The sequence below is a fragment of the Schistocerca americana genome, chromosome 4, assembly GCF_021461395.2.
Source record: "Schistocerca americana isolate TAMUIC-IGC-003095 chromosome 4, iqSchAmer2.1, whole genome shotgun sequence".
NCBI lineage: Eukaryota > Metazoa > Arthropoda > Insecta > Orthoptera > Acrididae > Schistocerca > Schistocerca americana.
The window spans coordinates 563294660-563319752 of NC_060122.1; the positions used below are offsets into that span (position 1 = coordinate 563294660).

The 25093-nt window shown below is 42.9% G+C and overlaps 1 protein-coding gene across 3 annotated transcripts in view; it reads right to left on the minus strand.

Moving 5' to 3' along the window:
• LOC124612832 (abscission/NoCut checkpoint regulator) overlaps nucleotides 1–25093 on the minus strand; it is a 163691-nt gene that overhangs the window by 15920 nt on the left and 122678 nt on the right. For all 3 annotated transcript variants that reach the window (XM_047141258.1, XM_047141259.1, XM_047141257.1), the window contains one exon: nucleotides 5866–5956. In XM_047141258.1, coding sequence (XP_046997214.1) covers nucleotides 5866–5956 — 91 coding nt within the window. The remainder of the gene's footprint in view (nucleotides 1–5865; nucleotides 5957–25093) is intronic.

The window sequence follows — 25093 nt, forward strand, 5'->3', positions numbered from 1 at the left end:
GCAATTATTTTTTTAGTGCACAAGTTGAGCAGTAGGACATAAAGATTGGATCCCTTTCCAAAGCCCTTTTTATTTCGTGCACATGGCGCTTAGTCTTCCAGTCTTATTCCCCCCCGCCGAGTTGTTTCTCATGCATGTTGTACAATCCCCATCTTTCCCTGTCATCATCAAGTACTTTATATTGGATGGCAAATCTTATGAAGATATTTTGATTTTTCTTAAGTGTAGCCTTTATTATGAAGCTCAGTACTGTCTGTACTTTTCTTACATCTACACTTCTCAAGCCACTTTATAGTGTGTAACAGAAGGTCCTTTGGGTGTTGTACTGTTACTTTCCTCCTTTCCTGTTACAGTCTGAGGGAAGAGTGATCATTGGGAAGCTTCGATCCGAGCTGTAACTTTACCTCCATGGTCTTCTTACAAGGTATTTCTAGGAGGAAGCAAATTCTGATTCACTCTTCTAGGAATATATGCTCTCAGAATTTGAACAGTAAACCACATCATAATGCACAATGCATCTCTTAAAAAACAATATGGGAATTGTGGGTCCACCTTGATGCACAACACTTTTGATATTTATTTATTCCCCTAACTAGTTTCAGCATTGAATATCACTATCATCAGTGGAGTCTGTAGACCTAAAACATGCAGAAATAGCATAATTATAAAACATTGTAAAACACTATTGCATGTATACTGTTTGTTCCAAGATAAAATTAATGCCTCTCTTGTAGTACCTGCCACTGGAGCTGGTTCAGAATCTCCTTGACACTTTTGTGCTTACTAAATGAGCCTGTGATGAAAGATGCTGTTGTTCTTTGCACCCTCCTCTATTTATTCTATCAACCCTACCAGGTATGGATCCGGCAGTATTCAACTATTAGCGAAATGAGGTTTTGGTAAGCTACCTCCTTCATGGGCAGACTACGCTTGCTGTGAACTTTTCCAATGAATTTCAGTCTGGCAACTGCCTAACACGTGATTAGTATTATGTGGATGCTCCGTTTAAATTGAATTGGTGAATGGAACTAACAACGGGAGACCACGACGTTTGGAATGCGGATTTACTCCAAACTTTGTACACTCTTAGTACTCCACGAGGACAACAAAATGTGTAAGCAGTAGCGCCGTGCTTCTCAAGCATTGAGAAAATCTCAAGGTAATTTCGGTCATCATATATAGACACACACACACACACGCGCACACACACACACACACACACACACACACACACACACACACACACATACACACACACCTGTGTGTGGCCATTTTTACCATGAAGTGCCGGCAGCCGAGTGGTTAGCGTTCAAGCCCCATAATATTGCTGTGTAGCTGGATCGAGTTCCACTCGTCAGTTTTTTTATTTTTAGTTTTTATTTCTAACACAGTCATTTTCTTTACTATTTATATTACAATTGATGTAATGGGAAAAATACGTGTAATCGGATGAACTTGTATTAAATTTACAATGTTATTGGGCAGTCTACAAATTATTATTATCACAAATAATATAATATTCATAACTACAGACTATTAAACGACCAAGCCCATAAAGTGATACTGAAAATGTATGCTTGTCCGTGTCTTCAAAATTGTTCATATTTAATCGAAAGAGAACAAGAAATTGCTTCTCGTGAAGACGCTATTAAAATACACTCGATACTGTATGACCAATGATCATTTTGTTGTCCTAATGGAGTACTATGAGTGTACATAGTTTGCAGTAAATCCACGTTCCAAGTGTCGTGGCCTCCCCTTGTAAGTCCCAATGTTTGCATTTTTTGAAAAAAAAAAAAAAAAAAAGTTTTAGGCTGACCAATTTATAAATTTCATCATTTCCTTTTTCATTTGTTTTATGATAGTATCCAGTAATTTCTTTTTTCAATTACAGAATCCAACAACATATGTACAATATGCAATATATCACTTGTAATTTTTTCAACATTAAGCAATATGACCAAACAAAAAATTTTTGAGAACTGTTCAAACATGATTTTAACAAATTAATCACAATAATACTGAACATTTACTTATATTTTGAAATGGAGAAAATAGTTGCCTAAGTAACATGAAATATTTTCAATTCAAAAGCAAGTAAGTACACGTAAAAGATTTTAATGACACAAATTAGTCCATACTAGGCAAGGGTACCCATACGGTAGTTTTTGGGGGGGCCTAGAACTGGGGGGGTATGGAGTGTTTTTAATATTATGGAAGATAATTGGGGACTTGTCATATAAATATTTCAGTTCTGACACTGTTAAAAACCTCGGTAGTTGACTGCACTATATTTTTTCCTTTACCTGAGAGTTAGGGTAAAGTGGGGGTGGGGCGGCTGTTTGTTTTTGCTAGATAAATCATGAAACGTCTTTAACATTGCAAGCCTTTTCTCTTTCTCAACTCAGTGGTGACATTTAAGTACTTACTAAATAAAACAAATTTATTTTTAACACAAATGTCATTAAAAATTGTTACCCACAGTTTCCTCAAACATATTTTTTTTCTAGAGAGTTACCATTGTAGTTAGTGTACCACATTCTTTTAATAGCTGTACCCTTAATAATATTTATCTCAAAAACTTTTTCCATATATTCTATCTTTTTGTGCAACTATTTTTTCATCATACATTTTGATTTCACAAGACAGAAAAACATGGAAAGCCTAAAAAGCAAAATCCAACAAGTGTAATCTACAGTGGAGTGCACATGCATGCTCTCACACATAATGTTAAGAGAAATGAAGTCATTTACTAATGTCTTTCAACATTCTATGTATTATTCTACTCACTCAAAAACGTGTAAATACTTTCTTTGCACAAAGTGGCCAACAATCATGGGGAAAAAATGGAAATAATTTTTAAATTGTGAAATATTGGAAATCCTATAACAAGGGCACCACATTTATGCTTGCAGAACCCATGGTGATTCCCACAGAGAATATGTTCAGTCTCCAGAAATGCCATAATATGTGAGCATAAAATGTGTTCCAAAATTCAAACAGGTAGCCGTCTACAGTATAGACTTACGGATTCATGTGTGCGTTCAACTAACCTTCTTCAGACTGGGAATGAACAACACATCCCTAAAGACAAACTGATTGTCATCGCACAAATTCTCAGTTTCCTTTACTAATCTTCTGAATATAATTCTTGACAGCAACTTGGGTGCATGAGGTGTCAAGCTGATGGCACAATAATTCTTGCATTTATCTGCCTCAGGTATCTTCAGGATTTTATAGATGATGATGAACTAAAAGTCCAACTGTGTGTGTGTCCAGTCTCATAGACACTATAACTTTAATAATTATTTGCTGGCTCTTCCCTGAATGATTTTAGAACTTCCAAAGGACTTTATCAATCCCTTCTGCTTTGTTTGTTAGCAAGTCTTTCAAAGCTCTGTCAAAATCTGATGCTAATAACAGATCCATGATTTCTTCCAAACGGAGGCACCCACTAGTTCAATCATCACTTATCTGACAGTTTCTCCCCTGATACAGGCCACCAACATACTCTTACTACCTATTTGGTCTCTCCTCCACATTTAACACTGGCATTTCTTTTGCACTCTTAATATTATTTTTGTTTTTCCAATGTCCCTCTGATAACTGTTTTCCTTTCAATTTCCTCACATTTTTCTTGCAGTCATTTCACTTCAGCTTGCCTGCATGTCATACTGATTTGATTTTAAAGTGTTTTTTTATTGCAGTATTCCTTCCTATTCCTGAACTTATTTTATTTCCTTCTTTCATTGATCAAATGAAGTTTTCGTTCTGTTAACCATGGTTCCTTTGCAGTCACCTTCCTTGTACCTATATCTGTCAGTCCAATTACAGTGACTGCCTTTCTTAAATACGTCCCTTTCCCTTCAAACGAACTGCTTACTGTAGCATTCATTATCACAGATTCTGCTGCCTCACATAACTTTATATGCACATCACCTTTCTTCAATACTTCAATGGCCCACATCACAACAACACAATTCTTCTCAGTTATTTTGTTAAACTTCAGCCTAGTCTTCATCATCATTAAATTTTGGTCCACTTCTTCACCCACAGCTATGGTTTACAATCCAATATCATATTTTGGAATGTCTGCCACACCATTATGTAACGCAGCTGATATCTTTGTGTGTCTCTAGGCCTTTTCCAGGTTTACCTCCGCCTCTTCTAGTGATTCTTGAACAGTGTATGTCCTACTACAATCAAATTCACTGCAGTCCTGAAACAGTTTTTTACATCTCTCATTATTACTATCAAGCCTGTATTCTCCCACATCTTTGTCTTCTGTCCCTTCCCCTACAGTAGTGTTCCAATCTTCAATGATTATTACATTTTCAACTCCCTTAAAATTATGGCTATGAGTTCAGTGTCAGCACTCTCTCCCTCTCCCCTCTCCCCTCTCCCCTCTCCCCCCCCCCCCCCCACCTCTCCCTCATCTGGTGTTGGCATGTTTGCCTAGATCATTGTTGTTGGTGTTGATTTTCTGTCAGTTCTGATGTGAATAATTCTATCACTGCATTGTTTCCAGCAACTCACTCTTGACACCACCTCTCTGTTGCTATATCCTGTGTCTATAACTACTTGGCTGATACTACTGCATTGCTTGGCTACAGGTCCACTGCCAGCATCTCATCATGGTCTGGTGTACACGATGTGTAAACAAACACATTGGCCCAAATACACATGCTAGCTTACAAAACCTTAAGGCAGCAGCATCCCAATCTGGCACCTGTGTCACTGGTGGCAGTGCTAAAATTGCACAAATTTTGCTTATACCGACCACGTGTCTGCCAGGGCATGAAGCAAGTAACTGGCCCCAGAGGAGCCAGCTCCAACTGAAGCTCCAGTACCAGATAATCAACATAGAAGCACCATTAGCAGCCAAGCAGTTGTCACGAAAACTATCATTCTCTTCTGACCACTGCCTCCTTGGACTTTGTTTTTCAGGGCCACTATACAGCCTGGTTGAACTTAGAATCTGAGTGAAAATTCAGTAGTTACCGTCATTGATTTACACCTTGCAGGACTTTGACTATTAGTGTTAATCAATCATATTTTGTGAAATTTTTGAACAGCGATTTTCAAATATCCTTGTAGAATTTATTCAGGATCTGTTTACTTTGGGAATCTTTCAGGTTTGTTAACAGACATTAATTATTTTATTGTACACTCAGCATTGTAATAGAAATGTTGGCTGTACACTACTGCCTGGGAATCTTTATTATCTTGTGTGGTTTCGCTTTGGTCAGCACACCTATTCATAATGAATCCTAATCCCATTTTACTATTTTCTGCTGCTGTTGTTGTTATTACTCTACATTCATTTTACCATGTTTTTCCACTTCACTTCATTTCTCCTCTTACATCTAGAGTGACTCTTTTATTTCCATTTTCAGATTTTCTAACTTACTTCTGACATTCCATGCTTCGACTCTTAGGGTATAAATGTTTCGCTGGAGTTTGAATCCTTTTCACATGGTCATCTCCCCTTAAAAGAAAAAGTTTATAACCAGCTAAATAATAGGGTTCTTTGAGCCAGAGCATGGAATATCAGACATCTGTACATTATACAGAAGCTCGAAAAATCTGAAAAAGGTAGTGAAAGCTCAATATCAATCTTGTCGGAAGTGAAGCAAAGAGAAATGGAAAGACAATAATACAGCTGAAATTAGCAGCTGCTCCACAATTCTTGCCATCTGTGTTTCATCCCCCTACCCCATCCCTTCCCCAAAATTAGCTTTTCTGGATTGCAGAAGGTAGAAATTGCCCCTGTCTGAAGTGTTTGCCAAGGCTTGTCAGGCACTTATGTAACAAGAAACGAAACGGCAGAAAGAAACTACAACAACAGAACTTTGTATCACATACCCTTTTAATAACTTCTTCAGTAATTTCTTCTTCATCATCAGAACTACTTCCATCGATGGACATCTTCTTTTTAACACTTAATTTCTTCATCCTGAAAACATTAATGGATAAAAGGCACATATTCCATCTTTGCATAAATAAAATTAAACCTATAGCTAAAAGTATAGTTTATTAATGTCTGTAAGATTTATTTGTTTAAAATATTTTAAGAGAAAATATGTTTCTACATTTCACTCTTATCTTGATACGTTTATACAAAGTGAAATAATATTGGAGTCAAGTCACTCTACATTTGGAATTGTCACTGTGTGAATTAGTCTGTAGTAGGGAAAGATAAAACAACTCTTTAAAACTCAAATAAATTGCAGTTTTCATACTTTAATGTTATTTAACATCACTTTCACCTGGTAGGTACTCTACACACTCTCCTGGATGGCCTGGTAATAGGTTCTTAGATATAGGTAAGTCAGAATTTTAAGTATTTCTTTTCTGTATGTGATTACAGTAAGCATGAAACATGACGTGTGATTCTTAATTCTTCGTACTGCTTCTTTTGGTATATGTTTTTATTTTCCATATCTTCCTCTACTGTCTTCATGAGAAAATCTGCTACGATTACTAGACACATCTCTTTTAAAAATGACTCAAACAGGTTTCACAGCCTGGCCAAGCCAACTACATGGTGCTGGGTGTGAGGCTTAGCTGTGGCAGGCAACAGCCACACAGCATCAGACGTGAGGCTCTGCTGAGGCCGCCGGTGGCCGCACAGTAGTCACTATGTTGAGGTAAAAGCTAGTGTGTTGAGCTATATTATCTGGCACAGTTTGACTGTTTCCAAACTAGGTTTCTGCAATAAATTTTTTTCTTGAAAAATGGCATCTGTTGTTACCTGGTATATTCCCTTCTCTTAAGTAAACACTTTTCTTCAGGTATTGCCGTATGGAGCATGCTATTTGCTGACTTTGTGCCTCACTCGATAATTATAGACTCCATAAAAAATATTTCCAGTTCTTGTTCATTAAATCTCCCACAGCATTTTCTTTTACCTTTACATGGTTGTTTCAGTCATATATCTGGCTGCTGTATTACTTCATTAGTATCCTGGCTGTTTCTCAAATATTACGAGCCCGTTTCTGCTGGGTCAGACATTTGATTTCTTGTGCACTTCTTCCTTTTAAAATTTTGTTCCATCAGCTGGTAACGTATCTCAGCATTGCCATTAGTTTCAGTACCACATTGTTTTCTCTTACATTGTTTATTGTTTCAAGCTAAAATCACAAAATCAGAAGACTCTGAACTTTCTGTTGGGAAATATTCATACTCAATGTATGAAAGCAATGTACCACAAGACTTGCAGTTTCAGTTGCAGATATGTTGTGCAAATGTTTTGCATTTGACATAGGGTGGAATTCCTTTTGTTTGTTAAATTAGTTGGTTCACTTTCAGATACAGACATGTCAGATGTAGACATGTCAGCAGTGACAGTTTCACGAGCGGGTTCATAGAAACAATAGCCAGAAAAATCAACACCTTTGAAACAAGAAGTGATTTTCAAACTAAATGTCCCAAACCTAGTGGAACTGAAATGAACTAATTAATTAATATAATCTCAGGGATGGCATAATTTACCTTGCAAAAAATTGAAAATTTTGCAACCACATTGTTAACTGAAAAATGTGTACTAGCTATTGCAGTACAGCTTCCACTCAATAAAAACATGTTTTCAGTCTTCACCACCATTATTATTATAATATTATTGAGAGATTAAACAAGGACAAGGTGAAGTCAAAGTATAAATAATGGCAAGTCAAAGTAATATAAACAAGTGCATTCTACTGTTACATCAAGTTGACATTGGCTGTTCTAGCAGTGAGAGAACACAGAAGGATTATAGATGTGTGCATAATAATTTTAATAATATTGAAATTAATTTATATTATTTTTTATGAATAATTTTATGAAACATTTATACAAATATATAAACAAGCCATATACCATACAGGTCCTTTCACTGTCTATACATGAGTTCAACAGCATGGATTTGAGGTCTTCCAAATGTAAAGTCCATCTTAAATCCAACTACAGTTTTCAATTTTGTCATCTGAAATGTTTACACAGTCAGTTTTGTGTCTTTTTAAAGTATTCATTATTTAAAAAATGACAGGAAAAACAAAGTAAGCTGTGTCCATTCTTCAACAAATGGCATGCAAATGTACATCACAGAACACGACACCAAAAAGACAATGAATTTTCTGGGTCTCTCAATAAATACAGAAAATGAGCATTCAGAAGAAGTGAACTGCAACTGGCATGACAATCCACAGAACATCAATCTATCCTGTGCACTGTAAAATGGCAAAAGAGTGCCTCACATAAAGGAATTGTATTATCAAAACTGTTATCTTCAAAAATGAAAAAATCAATAAAATCCCAACATCATCAAAAGAGTGATGAATAACACGAGAATCACAGTAGAAAGAATCCCAATATTATCATATGCCATTCAATGTCAAGCCATCATATCAATTGAAGTGAGAACCTGGAAAAACAAGAATACTGTTATATATTTTTTTGACAATGGTTAAGGTTGGACAGATTCTCTCAACATAAAAGTGACATGATAAACAAATGCAAGCTAACACGAGTTCAGAAGATTAAATGCAAAGACAGAATATTATTGCTTTTGCCAAATAAAAAGCACTTTTGTCAAACGAGAAGCACTTTCAAACATAAGTTGATAAACAAATAGTAGCACTCCAAATGTAAGCAATGTAAATCTTCTGTACCTATGCTCCACTATCATGATGCCTACAAATTAAAAAGATGTACCGAAGTCTCGCATTGTTTCACAAGAAAGAAAAAAAAAGGAGTAAGTCTTCATACAATGGAAACACATTAACAACAGATGACTGTTATCCACCGTGCAGTTTATCTTTCAATCATAATATACACATAGCAGTAGCTCAAAATTGAAGCACACTCCATACGCAATACAAGCAATTTCCATTTTACTAACAACAGTTGACATAGGCACAGAGTATACTGGTTGAGATAGAATGAGAATCTGCGCTCCATATGTGCCCAAAATGGGCACAAGAACACATGGCAAAAATGTTAACAGATAAAACTTCATCGGAAAAAAGTCATAACGCTTATTCTTCATTCATACCGAATGGTGCCGAATAACTGAGTATGACCAGCTGCCCGCATCACAGACACAGTACCAAGTGAAAAGAGGCTGTATTTCAGGTTTACTGATGTTTGATGTGGGTCACCCCTTTATGATATAATACAAAATGTAATTTTAAGATGTGTCATGTTCAAAAATTTGGCAAGAATTTGGGCCATAAGATAACCAACAACTGTTGTACTAGGATTTTTATCGAGCTTGAAATATATAGCAACAGAAATTATTCTATGCAGTAGAAATAGTTGTCAAAGAAAAACTTTCGCAGTTTGTTTTCAAATTTTACTTTGCAATCTGTCAGACATTTTATATCAGTGGGTAAGTCATCAGAAATTTTTGTTGCTGCATTGTGCCCCCTTTTTATGCTGAAGACAACCATAATGTGGAGTTATGAATGCCATTTTATTTCCTTCTGGTATTGTCATTAAGCACACCATTGTTCCTTTCATTTACAACAAACTTCACAAGAGAATAAATATACTCTTAAGCAGTAGTCAGAATGCCCAAATCCTTAATCCTGAAACAGATGTCTATAAGATGATCACGGGTGAACAGCACATATTATTTACCCCAGAACATTATTCCATGTGACATTAGTGAATGAAAATATGCAAAATATGTAAGCTTACTGATTTGTCTCTCATCAAGATTTGCATCGATTCTAAGTGGAAATGTGGCTGAACTAAGTCGTTTTAGGCATTCCAAAACAAGCTGTTTCCAATTTAAATTCTTATAAATATGGGTGCCTAAAAATTTTGAAATTTCCACACTATTTATTATTTATTCACCATGTGTTACACTTATCACTGCTGTAGTACCCCTAGATGTGCAGAACTGAATATGTTGCACGGTTTTAAAAATGAGAACAAGGCCATTCACAGGAAACCAGTGAATGGTATTTTTGAGCACTCTGTGTGCCATTACTTCTGCTTCTGTACATGTGCTCTTGGACTGACTACATAACTAGAGTCATCTGCAAAAAGAACTAATTCTACTTGTTGTATATTAGATGGAAGATCATTTACATATATGAGGAACAATAGTGGATCTAAGAGATGGCTTTGTGGAACCCCATACATGATTGCTCCCCAGTTAGAATTATGCACCCCAGACTATATTAGTTGAATTAATACGTACAGCTTTCAACATTCTTTTGGATACGACATTATCCATTGTTTGGTTATACCATCAATCCCATAAAACTTCATTTCATCTAGGAGAATACTGTGATTCACACATTCAAATGCCTTAGATAGGTCACACAAAATACCTGCTGGTGCCATTTTATTAATTAATGATTGTAAACTTTGGTGATTTGGCAAACTCTATATCTAGTTACTTGATGTCACCCTCCAATATTTAACAGCTGATCTTTAATGTATCTGATAGTTATAAGAGTTAAAGATTAATGTTCATCTTTGTAATTTTTGTGTTGTTCACTGCAGAATGCAGTCATCATTCATTTTTGTCCATCCAAGTCTCACATCTGTTTGATAGTGAGCATCAGTATATGGTCACACTCTGGCTGTGGCTCCATCCATTTAGCGCAGTGTCAAGATGCACAAATCCCTCACCACTGACAGTCCTGCATTTGTTTCAGTTAGTGTCACCCTCCTGGCCATCAATTTCTTCTCTCATACTTTGAATGATTTCATCATCACTCAGCATCTGGAATCCAGGGTCCAAAGAATCAAAATCATGCCATTAACCTATATTTACTGTACTGCAATCGCATGTCCAGTAATTTTCAAAAATATCTTTGTTATGTCCTCTGCCACTTCCCTCTTCCTGTTCCTTTTCACACTCCTTTTCACCTTATTTTTTTGTACCTCATCTTTGGTTGAAATGCCTTTCAATTTGGTCCAAGTTCTTTTTTATGTTGTTGCCTTCACCAAATTCCATGCTTCTCTGCTATCATGTATGAGCAGTCTTTTAAATCCAATTTTTGGTGATGAGCCACATGCCTTCTTCATTTCTATCTTCTAACAAAATTTTCCTCAATGGCTGTCTTCTGTAATGTCAGTTCAGTTCATAGTTTTGATAACTGATAAGTACACTGGCTGCAACAAACTCATTTTGTTTGGTGGCAAGAAGAGTGGTTTGAAACATCAATCTTTTCAGACAAGAAAGCTTTTTGTGGGTTGGGTGGGTGCATTGTCCAGAATTAATATCACCTTGCTGCCCTATTTCCTTGTGGCCTGTTGGTATTTTTTTACTTCAGGTATGAAAATTGAATTGTATCGTTCACAAACAAAGCATCAGTCATCCAAGCCTTTGGTTGACTGTTGTAATGGATGGAAAGTTTAACATTTTTGAAAGCACTGTTTTTAATTTTCCTATCAACAGAAGGGGGAATTTTGGGGTTTACCAAACAGTTAACACAGTTCAACATAGTAACATGGTCTCTACTAACCCTATGGACAGGAGCAACAGTTTCCCTTTTATAAATTAAAATTGTTTCAGGCAATAAGACCTGTCTCATCTGCATTGTATAAAATTTCAGGGTCATAAGATTCTGCTTCAGTTTTGAATTTTTCAATAAAATTTTCTGGTTTCTTTGGGCCCACTAATTGTTTTTCACCACTTTCATCCAACTCACCGATACCTTGCCTTGCTTTGAAATTCTGTAGCCAACCATTCCTCACTTTAAATGAAGACAAACTGTTGATTTTCTCAGCTAAAAGTTATTCACAAACAATCAGCCCAATGCTGGCTACCGCAAGAACCACTTGAATAAGCCCTCTTCAAGTTCTTTATTTTCTACTGTTCTCATTGCTTTTCTCAGTGAACTCCATCTTCATTCTCAAGAACAGACCATGTTTAAAATTGAGGGCTTTTTTTCACATCTGAAATTGCTAATGTTCCCATGCTAAACATCTCGGCTAACTGCTTACCACTCATGCATTTGTCTAATTGCTCAAGGACTCTTATTTTGTCTGCGAATGAAAAGAGAGCATGTTTCCTTTTAAGAGACACATATGATGTACATATGCAGACTGAAGCAACAAATGAAAATTTGTACAAAAACCGAAATTCTAACCTGGTCTATATCTACATCTACATCTACATCCACATTCTACAAGCCACTCTATGATGCATGGCAGTGGGGACCCTGTACCACCACTAGTCATTTCATTTCCTGTACCACTCGCAAACAGAGAGAGGGAAACGACTGCCTACATGTCTCCATATAAATGCTAATTGCTTGTTCCTTATCTTCATGGTCCTTAAGAAAAATGTATGCTGGCGACTGTAAGATCATTCTCCAATCAGCTGGCAGTTCTCTAAATTTTCTCACTAGTGTTCCTCAAAAAGAACATCACCTTCCCTCCACAGATTCCCATTTGAGTTCCCATACCATCTCCATAAGACTTGCGTATTGTTCAGTCCTACAGGTAACAAATCTAGCAACCCACCTCTGAACTGCTTTGATGTCTTCCTATAATCCGACCTGGTGTGGATTCCAAACACTCGAGCAGTATTCAAGAATGTGTCGCACTAGCATCCTACATGCAGTCACCTTTACAAATGAACCACATTTTTCCTAAAATCCTCCCAATAAACCAAAGTCAGACATTCGTCTTCCCTATCACAACCTCCACATACTCATTCCATTTCATATCGCTTTGCAATATTATGCCCAAATATTTAAACGACGTGACTGTGTCGAGCAGGACACTACAAATGCTGCATCCGAGCATTATGAGTCTGTTTTTCCTACTCATCCACATTAACTTACGTTTTTCTACATTTACAGCCAGCTGCCATTCATCGCACCAATTCAAAATTTTGTCTAAGTCACCTTGTATCCTCCTACAGTCACTCAACTTCAGCATTTTCCCATACACCACAGCATCATCAGCAAACAACCACAGACTGCTGCCCACCCTCTCTGCCAGATAATTTACGCATAGAGAAAATAATCACAGTCCTAGCACACTTCCCTGCAGCATTCCTGATGGTCACCCTGTCTCTGCTGAACATTCCCTATCAAGCACACTAGGCAGATGCACTAACCACTATGCCACCCTGGCACAATGGCTTTGCACTACTGCATGAACTAACTTAGCACACCTCCCTCCTCAATCCAAATTGGGTGATGAGAGTAATAAGAAGGTATGCAGCAGGGAGGGGGAGAAGGAAGTGATAGAAAGATACTTGTGTTGCCTGTGGGAGCCAGCAGGAAGTGATGGGAATTGGATAGTGCTCTTAGCTGGTGTATGTGTGTGTGTGTGTGTGTGTGTGGTTTTTTTTTTGAGGCCTTCAACTGCACTGTTTCATCCATCGAAACAAGATCCTGACCGGACGGCACAGAAGCTTCAATGTTAGTCACTATTACTGTCAAAGTCATAGTATGAAAGTCTATATCCCCCAACAGCACAACATACAAACAGGAATGAAGGACATGTTTATGGAGAGGTCCCACCTGTTCAGTTCAGAAAAGCTAGTCTTATGGAAATAATCCAAATGGCACAGGCTGTCAAGCAGTAATTAAGGTGGAGCACATCTTATTAGGCGACATGAATGGTAACTGGACGGCCCAGCTGTCTCTTGGAGGCAGTTTGGCAGTAGGCATTCATAAGAAAACACAGCTCGTTAGTAGTCATGCCCACTTAGAACGTGGCACAGTGACTGCAGCTACGTTTCTAGATCATATGGCTGCTTTCACAGGTGGTAGTAGGAGGATGTATGGGACAGTCTTGCATCCATGTCTATTGTAAGGATATGAGGTAAGGGTTTTTCAGCATAGGTAGAACAGGGGCGGACAACGATACCGCATGGATTGGGTGGGCAGCATAATACTACTGTGGGAGAAGAGGGGATGATAGCAAGGAGGATATTTCTCATTGCAGGGCAAGATGAGAGATAGTCGAAACCCTGACAGACAATGTGATACGGTTGCTCCATTCATGGATGGTACTGAATCGCAATGGGAGTACTCCTTTGTGGCCAAATTGTGCAATGTGTGGGATGGTAGATGCCTAGTGGGACAAGGCACAGGAGATCTGTTTCTTGGCAATTTTGGGAGGGTAATGTTAGTCTGTGTAGTGCTCAGTGAGACCCTTGGCATATTTGGAGAGCGATTGTTTTCATTATCAATGCAATGACCTTGGGTGGCTGCGCTGTATGGAAGGGACTTCTTGGAGCGAAAAGAATTTCAGCTTTCAAAATGGAGGTATTGTTGGTGATTGGTAGGCTTGTTGTGGATTGAGGTACTGATGTAGCCATCCTTGACTGGAGGTCTGCACTGAGATAGGTGAAGTGACTGAGGGAGAAGGTGCTGAGGTTCTTGAGGAACATAGACAGGTGTCCCTCGGTCCAGAACTTGAAGATGTCATCGTGGATGTGAACCAGGTGAGGGGTTTGGGATTCTGTTGGTTACCAACGATTCCTCTAGATGGCCCCTGAGTGAATGAAAACTTTGGTCCTATGGAAGTATCAGACTTTTTAAAAAAGTCTTACCTTTTGTTTCACTCCCTAATCCAATCATGTGAGGGCTTGTTCAAGACCACCTCTCCATCTTCCAGTCCCTACAGCAGAAACACTTTTCTGCCACTAACCCTACCAATCAAATACAATCCACAACCAATATTGAAACCTTCTTCACTCAGTTCACTATTCCATCCAAACTGTACTTCCCCCCCCCCCCCCCCCCCCTCCCCCCAAAATCACCCCGTTACCTTTCCAGAATTTCCTAATAAAACCTTGCCTCACTGTCAGTCGGATGGATGGATGGTTTGGGGGATTAAAGGGACCAGACTGCCACGGTCATCGGTCCCTTTGTCCAAGTACTAAAAAAACACCCACAGAGAATAAAAAACGAGTAACAGAATAGAGCACAGACGACACGGAACGAGAGAAACTGAGACAAAGACCAGACAAAACAAACTAAAAGCACACAGAGTGTGACGGTGGTTGGCCGACCAGAGAAATAAAAAGGAAAAGCCAACCACTTGAAACACATTAAAAAATCAGTTTAAAACCGGAGGCCAAAGGCCAGAATCAACACAAAACAATAAGATAAAAACAGAAACACTCAGATTAAAGAATAAAAACCCCCTGCCCGAATAAAACGTAAAACTAAGTCAGCCATAGCCGGGTCATCTGTTAAAAGGGCAGGGAGCGAGTCAGGCAGTGCGAACGACTGCCTGAGCGCAGCTAAAAACGGACACTCCAATAAAACATGAACCACGGATAAAACGGAGCCGCAGCGACATAGAGGCGCATTCTCACGGCGCAATAAGTGGCCGTGCGTAAGCCGAGTGTGCCCAATGCGCAGCCGGCAGAGGACAACAGACTCCTTGCGAGAGACCCGCAAGGAGGAGCGCCACACACCGGTAGCCCCCTTGATGGCCCAAAGTTTGTTGCGTGAAGGCAGGGCGCGCCATTCAGTGTCCCAAAGGTCCAGAATTTTGCGGCGTAGGAACGCTCGCAAATCTGTCTCCGGGAGGCCAACGTCCAGAGATGGTGCACTAGTCGCCTCTTTCGCCAGCCGGTCAACATTCTCGTTGCCGGGGATCCCAACATGGCCTGGGGTCCACACGAAGACCGCAGAGCGGCCGCAACGCGCAAGAGTATGCAGGGACTCATGGATAGCCATCACCAGACGGGAACGAGGAAAACACTGGTCGAGTGCTCGTAAACTGCTCAGGGAATCGCTACAGATAACGAAGGACTCACCTGAGCAGGAGCGGATATACACTAGGGCTCGAAAGATGGCGACCAGCTCAGCAGTGTAAACGCTGCAGCCAGCCGGCAAGGAACGTTGTTCGGAATGGTCCCCTAGAGTGAGCGCATACCCGACTCGACCAGCAACCATCGAGCCGTCGGTGTAAACAATGCCAGAGCCCTGATACGTGGCCAGGATGGAATAAAAGCGGCGGCGGAAGGCCTCTGGAGGGACTGAGTCCTTCGAGCCCTGTGCCAAGTCTAGCCGAAGGCAAGGGCGAGGAACGCACCACGGGGGTGTACGCAGAGGTGCCCGGAAAGGAGGTGGAACAGGGACAAGCCCAAGCCCGGAGAGAAGCTCCTTGATGCGTATAGCGATCGGACAACCCGACCGGGGCCGACGTTCCGGCAGACGGACGACTGACTGCGGGAACAGGAGACGATAGTTAGGATGCCCGGGCGAGCTTAGAACATGGGCAGCATAAGCGGCCAGCAAACGTTGGCGCCGGAACCGCAGTGGAGGGACACCTGCCTCCACGAGTAAGCTGTCCACAGGGCTGGTGCGGAAAGCACCAGTGGCAAGGCGTATCCCGCTGTGGAGAATTGGGTCCAGCACCCGCAACGCAGACGGGGATGCGGAGCCATATGCCAGGCACCCAAAATCCAGATGGGACTGGATTAACGCCTGGTAGAGCCGTAACAGGGTAGAGCTGTCGGCTCCCCAGCGGGTGTGGCTCAAACATCGCAGTGCATTGAGATGCCGCCAACACGTCTGTTTGAGCTGCCGGATATGAGGCAGCCAAGTCAACCGGGCATCGAAAACCACCCCCAAAAACCTGTGTGATTCCACCACCGAAAGAAGTTCGCCGTTAAGAGAAAGCTGCGGCTCCGGGTGGACAGTACGTCGCCGGCAGAAATGCATAACGCAGGTCTTGGCTGCCGAAAACTGAAACCCATGCGCTACAGCCCAAGACTGCGCCCTACGGATAGCGCCCTGTAGCTGACGTTCAACAGCTGCAATGCCGGGAGAGCTGTAATAAAGGCAGAAGTCGTCAGCATACAGGGAAGCGGAGACAGAGTTTCCCACGGCCGCAGCAAGACCGTTAATGGCTATTAAAAACAGACAGACACTTAAAACGGAACCCTGTGGCACACCGTTCTCCTGGACGTGGGAGGAACTATACGAGGCCGCGACTTGCACGCGGAAGGTACGACACGACAGAAAATTGCGGATAAAAATCGGCAGAGGACCCCGAAGACCCCATCCATGAAGCGTAGAAAGAATGTGATGACGCCACGTCGTGTCGTACGCCTTCCACATGTCGAAAAAGACAGCGACCAGGTGCTGACGGCGGGAAAAGGCAGTACGGATGGCCGACTCCAGGCTCACCAGATTGTCGGCGGCGGAGCGGCCTTTACGGAACCCACCCTGAGATGGAGCCAGAAGGCCCCGAGACTCCAGTACCCAATTCAAGCGCCGGCTCACCATCCGTTCAAGCAACTTGCAAAGAACGTTGGTGAGGCTAATGGGACGGTAGCTGTCCACCTCCAGAGGGTTCTTTCCAGGTTTCAAAACGGGGATGACAATGCCTTCCCGCCATTGCGACGGAAACTCCCCCTCGACCCAAAGACGGTTGTAAAGATCGAGAAGGCGCCGCTGGCAGTCCACTGAAAGGTGTTTCAGCATCTGGCAGTGGATGCCATCTGGCCCAGGAGCGGTATCAGGGCAAGCAGCGAGGGCACTGCGAAATTCCCACTCACTGAATGGAGCATTGTAAGATTCCAGGTGGTTGGTGCGAAACGAAAGGCTCCGACGTTCCATCCGCTCTTTAATGGAGCGGAAGGCCTGGGGGTAATTCGCAGAAGCGGAACTCATAGCAAAATGCTCTGCTAAGCGATTTGCAATGACGTCGGAGTCGGTACAAACTGCTCCATTCAGTGAGAGCGCAGGGACGCTGACAGGTGGCCGATAGCCGTAGACGCGTCGAATCTTGGCCCAGACCTGCGATGGAGTGACATGGAGGCCAATCGTGGACACATACCGCTCCCAGCACTCCTTCTTGCCTTGGCGGATGAGGAGGCGGGCCCGCGCACGCAGCCGTTTGAAGGCGATAAGGTGGTCGAGGGAGGGATGTCGCTTGTGACGCTGGAGCGCCCGCCGGCGATCTTTAATCGCTTCAGCGATCTCAGGCGACCACCAAGGCACAGCCTTCCGCCGAGGGGACCCACAGGAATGGGGAATGGCAGATTCGGCGGCAGTAACGATGCCGGTGGTGACCGATTGAACCACCGCATCAATGTCATCGGTAGAGAGCGGCTCAAAAGCGGCAGTGGAGGAGAACAAGTCCCAGTCAGCCTTATTCATAGCCCATCTGCTAGGGCGCCCAGAAGAGTGGCGCTGTGGTAGTGACAAAATGATCGGAAAATGGTCACTACCACACAGGTCGTCATGCACACTCCATTGGACAGACGGTAAGAGGCTATGGCTACAGATTGAAAGGTCAATGGCGGAGTAGGTGCCATGCGCCACACTGAAGTGTGTGAAGGCACCATCATTTAACAGCGAGAGATCGAGCTGCGACAATAAATGCTCAACGATGGCGCCTCGACCTGTTGCCACTGACCCACCCCACAGAGGGTTATGGGCGTTGAAGTCGCCCAATAGCAAGAAAGGTGGCGGCAATTGAGCGACCAGTGCAGCCAGGACATGCTGCGAGACATCACCATCCGGCGGAAGGTAAAGACTGCAGACGGTAACAGCCTGTGGCGTCCACACGCGTACAGCGACAGCCTCTAAAGGCGTCTGGAGAGGGACAGACTCGCTGTGCAGAGTGTGAAGGACATATATGCAGACGCCGCCAGACACCCTTTCATAAGCTGCTCGGTTCTTATAATAACCCCGATAGCCACGAAGGGCGGGGGTTCGCATTGCTGGAAACCAAGTTTCCTGGAGAGCAATGCAGAAGAAAGGGTGAAGGCTGATAAGGTGGCGGAGCTCAGCTAGATGGTGGAAGAAACCGCTGCAGTTCCACTGGAGGATGGTGTTGTCCATGGCTGGGAAAGGCGGGACGGGACTGGGAAGGCAGATTACGCCACTGAGTCACCTGCTGCCTCCGATGGAGCATCCGTGCAAATGCCATCCATTGCGTCTGTGGGACCGGCAAGAGCGAGATCCTCAGCGGACGCCAGAATCTCCACCTCGTCCTCAGAGGCAGAGCTTGTAGGAAGCGGCGGGATCGGTGCCACCGCATTACCGTTGGTCTTGGGGACTTTCTTCCTTTTCTGCTTGTCACGCTGTGCCTTCGGCGCTTCAGGCTGCATGGGCTTCACTGGGTCAGTCTCAGGGACAGACGACGACCGCGAGGCCCGACGACCAGGGACTGGCGGTTGTTTCAACCACTTGCGGGCGTCCGCTTTTCCACTGGTCGGAACTTGCGAAGGGAGGTCCCCAAGGGATCCCTTCCTGGCGAGACCAGCCGAAGAAGTCTTACGCTTCTCCGGCTGGGAAGGGGGAGCTGATGTCCCCGAAGGTTGGGAGGGTGTTGCTCCTGAAGAAGATGGAGCAGGAGCAACAGGGTGTGAAGTGCCCCCCACAAGCAAGGGGGCCGGTGGATGCTGACCGATCTTAGAGCCGATTCGTGATGACGGGAGAACCGTCGTTGCAGCAGCGGCGTAGGTTGACGGCATTGCCACAGGATGGAGCCTCTCATATTTCCGTCTAGCCTCGGGGTAGGTCAGCCGGTCCAAGGTCTTATACTCCATTATCTTCCGTTCTTTCTGCAATATCCTACAGTCCGGCGAGCAGGGGGAATGGTGTTCTCCGCAGTTAACACAGATAGGAGGCGGGGCACATGGAGTATCGGGATGCGAAGGATGTCCGCAATCCCGACACGTCATGCTGGAAGTACAGCGAGATGACATGTGCCCGAACTTCCAGCATTTAAAACACCGCATCGGAGGAGGGATATATGGTTTCACATCACAACGGTAAACCATCACCTTAACCTTTTCGGGTAAGACATCACCCTCAAAGGCCAAGATGAAGGCACCGGTGGCGACCTGATTATCCCTCGGACCCCGATGGACGCGCCGGACGAAGTGAATACCTCGTCGTTCGAGGTTGGCGCGTAATTCATCGTCGGACTGCAGAAGAAGATCCCGGTGGAATATAATACCCTGGACCATGTTCAGACTCTTATGCGGCGTGATGCTAACGGAAACATCCCCCAACTTGTCACAATTGAGCAACCTCCGTGACTGGGCAGAGGATGCCGTTTTTATCAACACCGATCCAGACCGCATCTTGGACAAGCCCTCCACCTCACCGAACTTGTCCTCTAGATGCTCTACAAAGAACTGAGGCTTCACGGATAGAAAAGATTCCCCATCAGCTCTGGTACAGACAAGATATCTGGACGAATACGTCTCAGTGTCACGCAATGCCTGTCGTTCCTCCCATGGTGTGGCGAGGGAGGGGAACGATTTGGGGTCATAAACGTTACCTTTAAAATGGGCTCTCGAACGCTTAGAGACTGCTGACGGCTGGCCGCCAGCGACAGATGATGTACCACGCTTCATTGCGGGTCATCCGCCCTGATGCCACCTACTCCGACCAAGGGCCCTCCCCACGGGCGCCACCCAGCCACAGCAAAGGCCACCTGGCAGGATGGCCATTGCCGGGAGTCCTGATGCCCCAGGGAGATGGGCATCTACTCCTTGGCATACGTGGGGAGTGAACGGCGCAGGCATCAGTAGAGCGATCCCTGTGTTGTCAGGGGGCTACAACCAAGAGGGTACATGGCGACCCCACCACAACGGACTGGCTACCGTGCTGGATCTTAGGTGCAAAAATGGCCAAGGTCGTCGTCACAGTTAAAAGAAACACTGCAGAGTGCAGCGTGGTAATCGCCCAAGAGATCGAAAACGAGCGGGAAACCATTGCAACGACGAGAAAGACGGCTATAGGTCTAATTGCACGAAGGATACAGTGCACCATGTAAGGTGCCCTTCCCCAATTGGCTCGCTCTTCGGAATAATTTAGATAGATGGAGGTCAAACCCGAGAGGGGACCATCACATAAGGCCGAAACGTTTGAGACTCCTTTTAGTCGCCTCTTACGACAGGCAGGAATACCGCGGGCCTATTCTAACCCCCGAACCCGCAGGGGGGCACTGTCAGTCCTCAAACCCCTCAACATGGAAATCAACATCTCATCTACAGAAAGAATTGCAACACACTACCTAAAAACTGATCCCAATCTCACAATACTACCTGCCACAAACCTCCACCACTGTGGTCATGAACTGTAGGGATTGTCTGGTGGGAGAACTCCACCAATTGTCAGATACATCCCCCTACAAGCCCTGTCACAGTGACCCCACTCCAGAAATTCAGCAAGATCTTCTGTCTCCCCCTTCAAATTTTTAGGCACACCCCACAACCTCCCCTCTGAGTCTACCTCTCTCCTCACCCCTACCATTCCCCTCACCACCTTGCTTATCACTGATGATGCCACCTACCCATTTTCAATGTCTGTGGGTCTTATCAGTACTGAATATTATCTTTCCCAACACCTTACAACCTCCTTCCTGGTTACCATGACCAACTATATCCTCACCCATAATTACCTCACCTTTGAAGAAATCACCTACAAACAAACCTGTGGTACAGCAATGGACAACCATGAGGGACCACACTATGCAACCTATTCATGGGCTATCTAAGAGGAATCCCCCTTAACCACACAGAAACCCACACCCCTCAAATGGTTCAGGTTCACTGATGATGATACCCCATCCACATTCCTCCAGAACCTCTACACCTTCTCCCGTACTTGCTTCACATGATCCCCACAGCACAACAAGCCACCTTCCTCGATGTGGACCCCACCTCAAAGATGGCTACATCAGTACCTCCATCCATGTCAAACTTATCAACCATCAGCAATACTTTCACTTAACTGTAGTGACTTACAGTCACTCTTCAAATATGCCAAGGGTCTCACTGACCCCTTCACAGAGCAAAACTACCATCCCAACCTCATCCAGAAAAAGGTCTATGCCTTTTCTCGCCAGATTTGGACACAAAGGAGCTCTTAGTTCAGTAATACCAAGGACTAGAGCAGCTGAATAACATTCTCCACCAGGATTTTGATTGGGAAATACAGAGTGGTCCACTGATCGTGACCGGGCCAAATATCTCACGAAATAAGCGTCAAACGAAAAAACTACAAAGGACGAAACTTGTCTAGCTTGAAGGTGGAAACCAGATGGCGCTATGGTTGGCCCACTAGATGGCGCCGCTGCCATAGGTCAAACGGCTATCAACTACATTTTTTTAAACAGGAACCCCCATTTTTTATTCCATATTCGTGTTGTACATAAAGAAATATGAATGTTTTAGTTGGACCACTATTTTCGCTTTGTGATAGATGGCGCTGTAATAGTCACAAACATATGGCTCATAATTTTAGACGAACAGTTGGTAACAGGTAGGCTTTTTAAATTAAAATACAGAATATAGGTACGTTTGAACATTTTATTTTGGTTGTTCCAATGTGATACATGTACCTTTGTGAACTTATAATCTCTGAGAACACATGCTGTTACAGCGTGATTACCTGTAAATACCACATTACGGCAATAAATGCTCAAAATGATGTCCGTCAACCTCAATGCATTTGGCAATATGTGTAACGACATTCCTCTCAACAGCGAGTAGTTCGCCTTCCATAATGTTTGCACATGCATTGACAATGCGCTGACGCATGTTGTCAGGCGTTGTCGGTAGATCACGATAGCTAATATCCTTGAACTTTCCCCACAGAAAGAAATCCGGGGACGTCAGGTATGGTGAACGTGTGGGCCATGGTGCTTCAACAACCAATCCACGTGTCATGAAATACGCTATTCAATACCACTTCAACCACACACTATCTATGTGCCGGACATCCATCATTTTGGAAGTACATCGCAATTCTGTCATGCAGTGAAACATCTTGTAGTAACATTGGTAGAACATTACATAGGAAATCAGCATACATTGCACCATTTAGATTGTCACTGATAAAATGGGGGCCAATTATCTTTCCTCCCATAATGCCACACCATACATTAATCAACCAAGGTCACTGATGTTCCACTTGTCGCAGCCACTGTGGATTTTCCGTTGCCCAATAGTGCATATTATGTCAGTTTACGTTACCACTGTTGGCGAATGATGCTTCGTCGCTAAATAGAATGCGTAATTTCTCTTGTGCCCAGTGGCAGAACCGTACACGACGTTCAAAGTCATCGCCATGCAATTCCTGGTGCACAGAAATATGGTACGGGTGCAATCAATGTTGATGTAGCATTCTCAACACCGACGTTTTTGAGATTCCCGATTCTCACACAATTTGTCTGCTACTGATGTGCTGATTAGCCGCAACAGCAGCTAAAACACCTACTTGGGCATCATCATTTGTTACAGGTCGTGGTTGACGTTTCATATGTGGCTGAATATTTCCTGTTTCCTTAAATAACGTAACTATCTGGTGAAAGGTCTGGACACTTGGATGATGTTGCCCAAGATACCGAGCAGCATACACAGCACACGGCCGTTGGGCATTTTAATCACAATATCCCACCCACTCCTCACCATGTCTCCTCCTTAGCCCTACCACCCATCCCAGGAGATTGCTGTTTATGTAAGACAAAAGTTGGGTCTTAATGCCCAGAGTCAGTAGGCAAGTGTGTGTGTGTGTGTGTGTGTGTGTGTGTGTGTGTGTGTGTGTTTTGATGTGTGAAAGTTCTATTTCAGAGGAAAAACTTTGTCTGAAAGGTGAAATATTTCTAGTATTGTTTTCCATTGTGGTTTTCTGCAATGCAACACCACCTCTATGTGATGTGTAGCAAGGTATCCTTTCAACATGAAGAGACATGTACAGCACAAAAGCGTACAGGCTGACCTCATCTGTTGACTGACAGAGATCGCCAACAGTTGAAGGGAGTTGTAATATGTAAGAAGCAGACATATATCCAGAGCATCGCACAGGAATTCCTGACTGCATCAGGATCCAATGCAAGTACTACGATAGTTAGCTGGGAGGTGAGAAAACTGGGATTTCATGGTCGAGCAGCTGCTCATAAGCCACAGATCTTGCCAGTAACTGTTAATCCACCTTGGATTGTTTGATTTTGTACTTATGGTGGCAGGTGTCTTTTTTTCAATTTGGGAGTATTTAACCTGAGCCTAAATTAGCATTCTGTATGTGTTTGCTACATGGTTCTCGCTAGTTGACTACATTTTTGGGTGATAGCATTATACTTATCTCATGTAGAAATTAACTGTTTTCCCAGTAAGAATGCTACAAGTCACAGTGAACAGCATAACTTAGTCTTAAGAGTTTTAAGTGGTTTGCATTCTGCAAACTGACTGATGATGCACTTGTCATTGAGATAGTTCATGTACTGTAATATATGTTATTTTTCTGTTCCAAAATCTTTTCAAATAGTTATGGTGCACTTGATATTTTAAACCATAGCCTACTGTACCACTATAACCCAGATGTGTATTCATTACATCAATTCTCTGTGATGCCTCTTCCAAGATACATTGTATATCAGCGTCTGTGAATTTGATTTTAGAAAATTATTTTATGAGTACTAATTTAGTTAAAAGTTCATCCAAACATAGTATGAGGTATTTGTGCTTTATTTTATTGTATTATTTGTACTTCTGAAATCCCCACAAACTCTTAAGGATCCACCGAGTTCCTTCACAACTACTATGAGTATCGCCTAGCTAGTACAGTAGTGATCATCAAATCACGGCCTGTATCAAGTATCTGTGCAGCACTTTGGTTCTCAGCCGTATTTTGTAATAATATGTATCTACTAACTAAAACAAATTCAAAAATATCAGCTAACGTTAAGAGGTTCTTAAGAGTGTAGCCTTCCTGCTCAGTAACAAACAAAAATACTCTCAATGAGACACCAGTTTGTTGATGCTGTCACTGTAGAATGTTTGATTTTGTTGACGGACTCACCATCTCACCTCTGCTCGCATGCTTCATTACTATTATAGTGAAGCCCTTTTTGTTGTTCTGTAAGTTGAAAATGAAAACTGGATAGGGCCAAGTTGGGACCGTATGAAGGATAAATGATGACAGTAAACCCAAGGTGTCAGATTGTTGCAGAGTTCGCAGCACTCGTATGTTATCCAGTATTGTCGTGCTGAAGAAGACGATGCTCCATATGTGGCTGAACTCTTCAGATTCAAATGCCGATTACAGCATGCTGTTTCCCATGTACCGACATTGTTTAGTTACACACCGTCATGTCACGTGGTACACTTCAGACCTCTCTAGTGGCAGAGGGCTGCAAATATGCT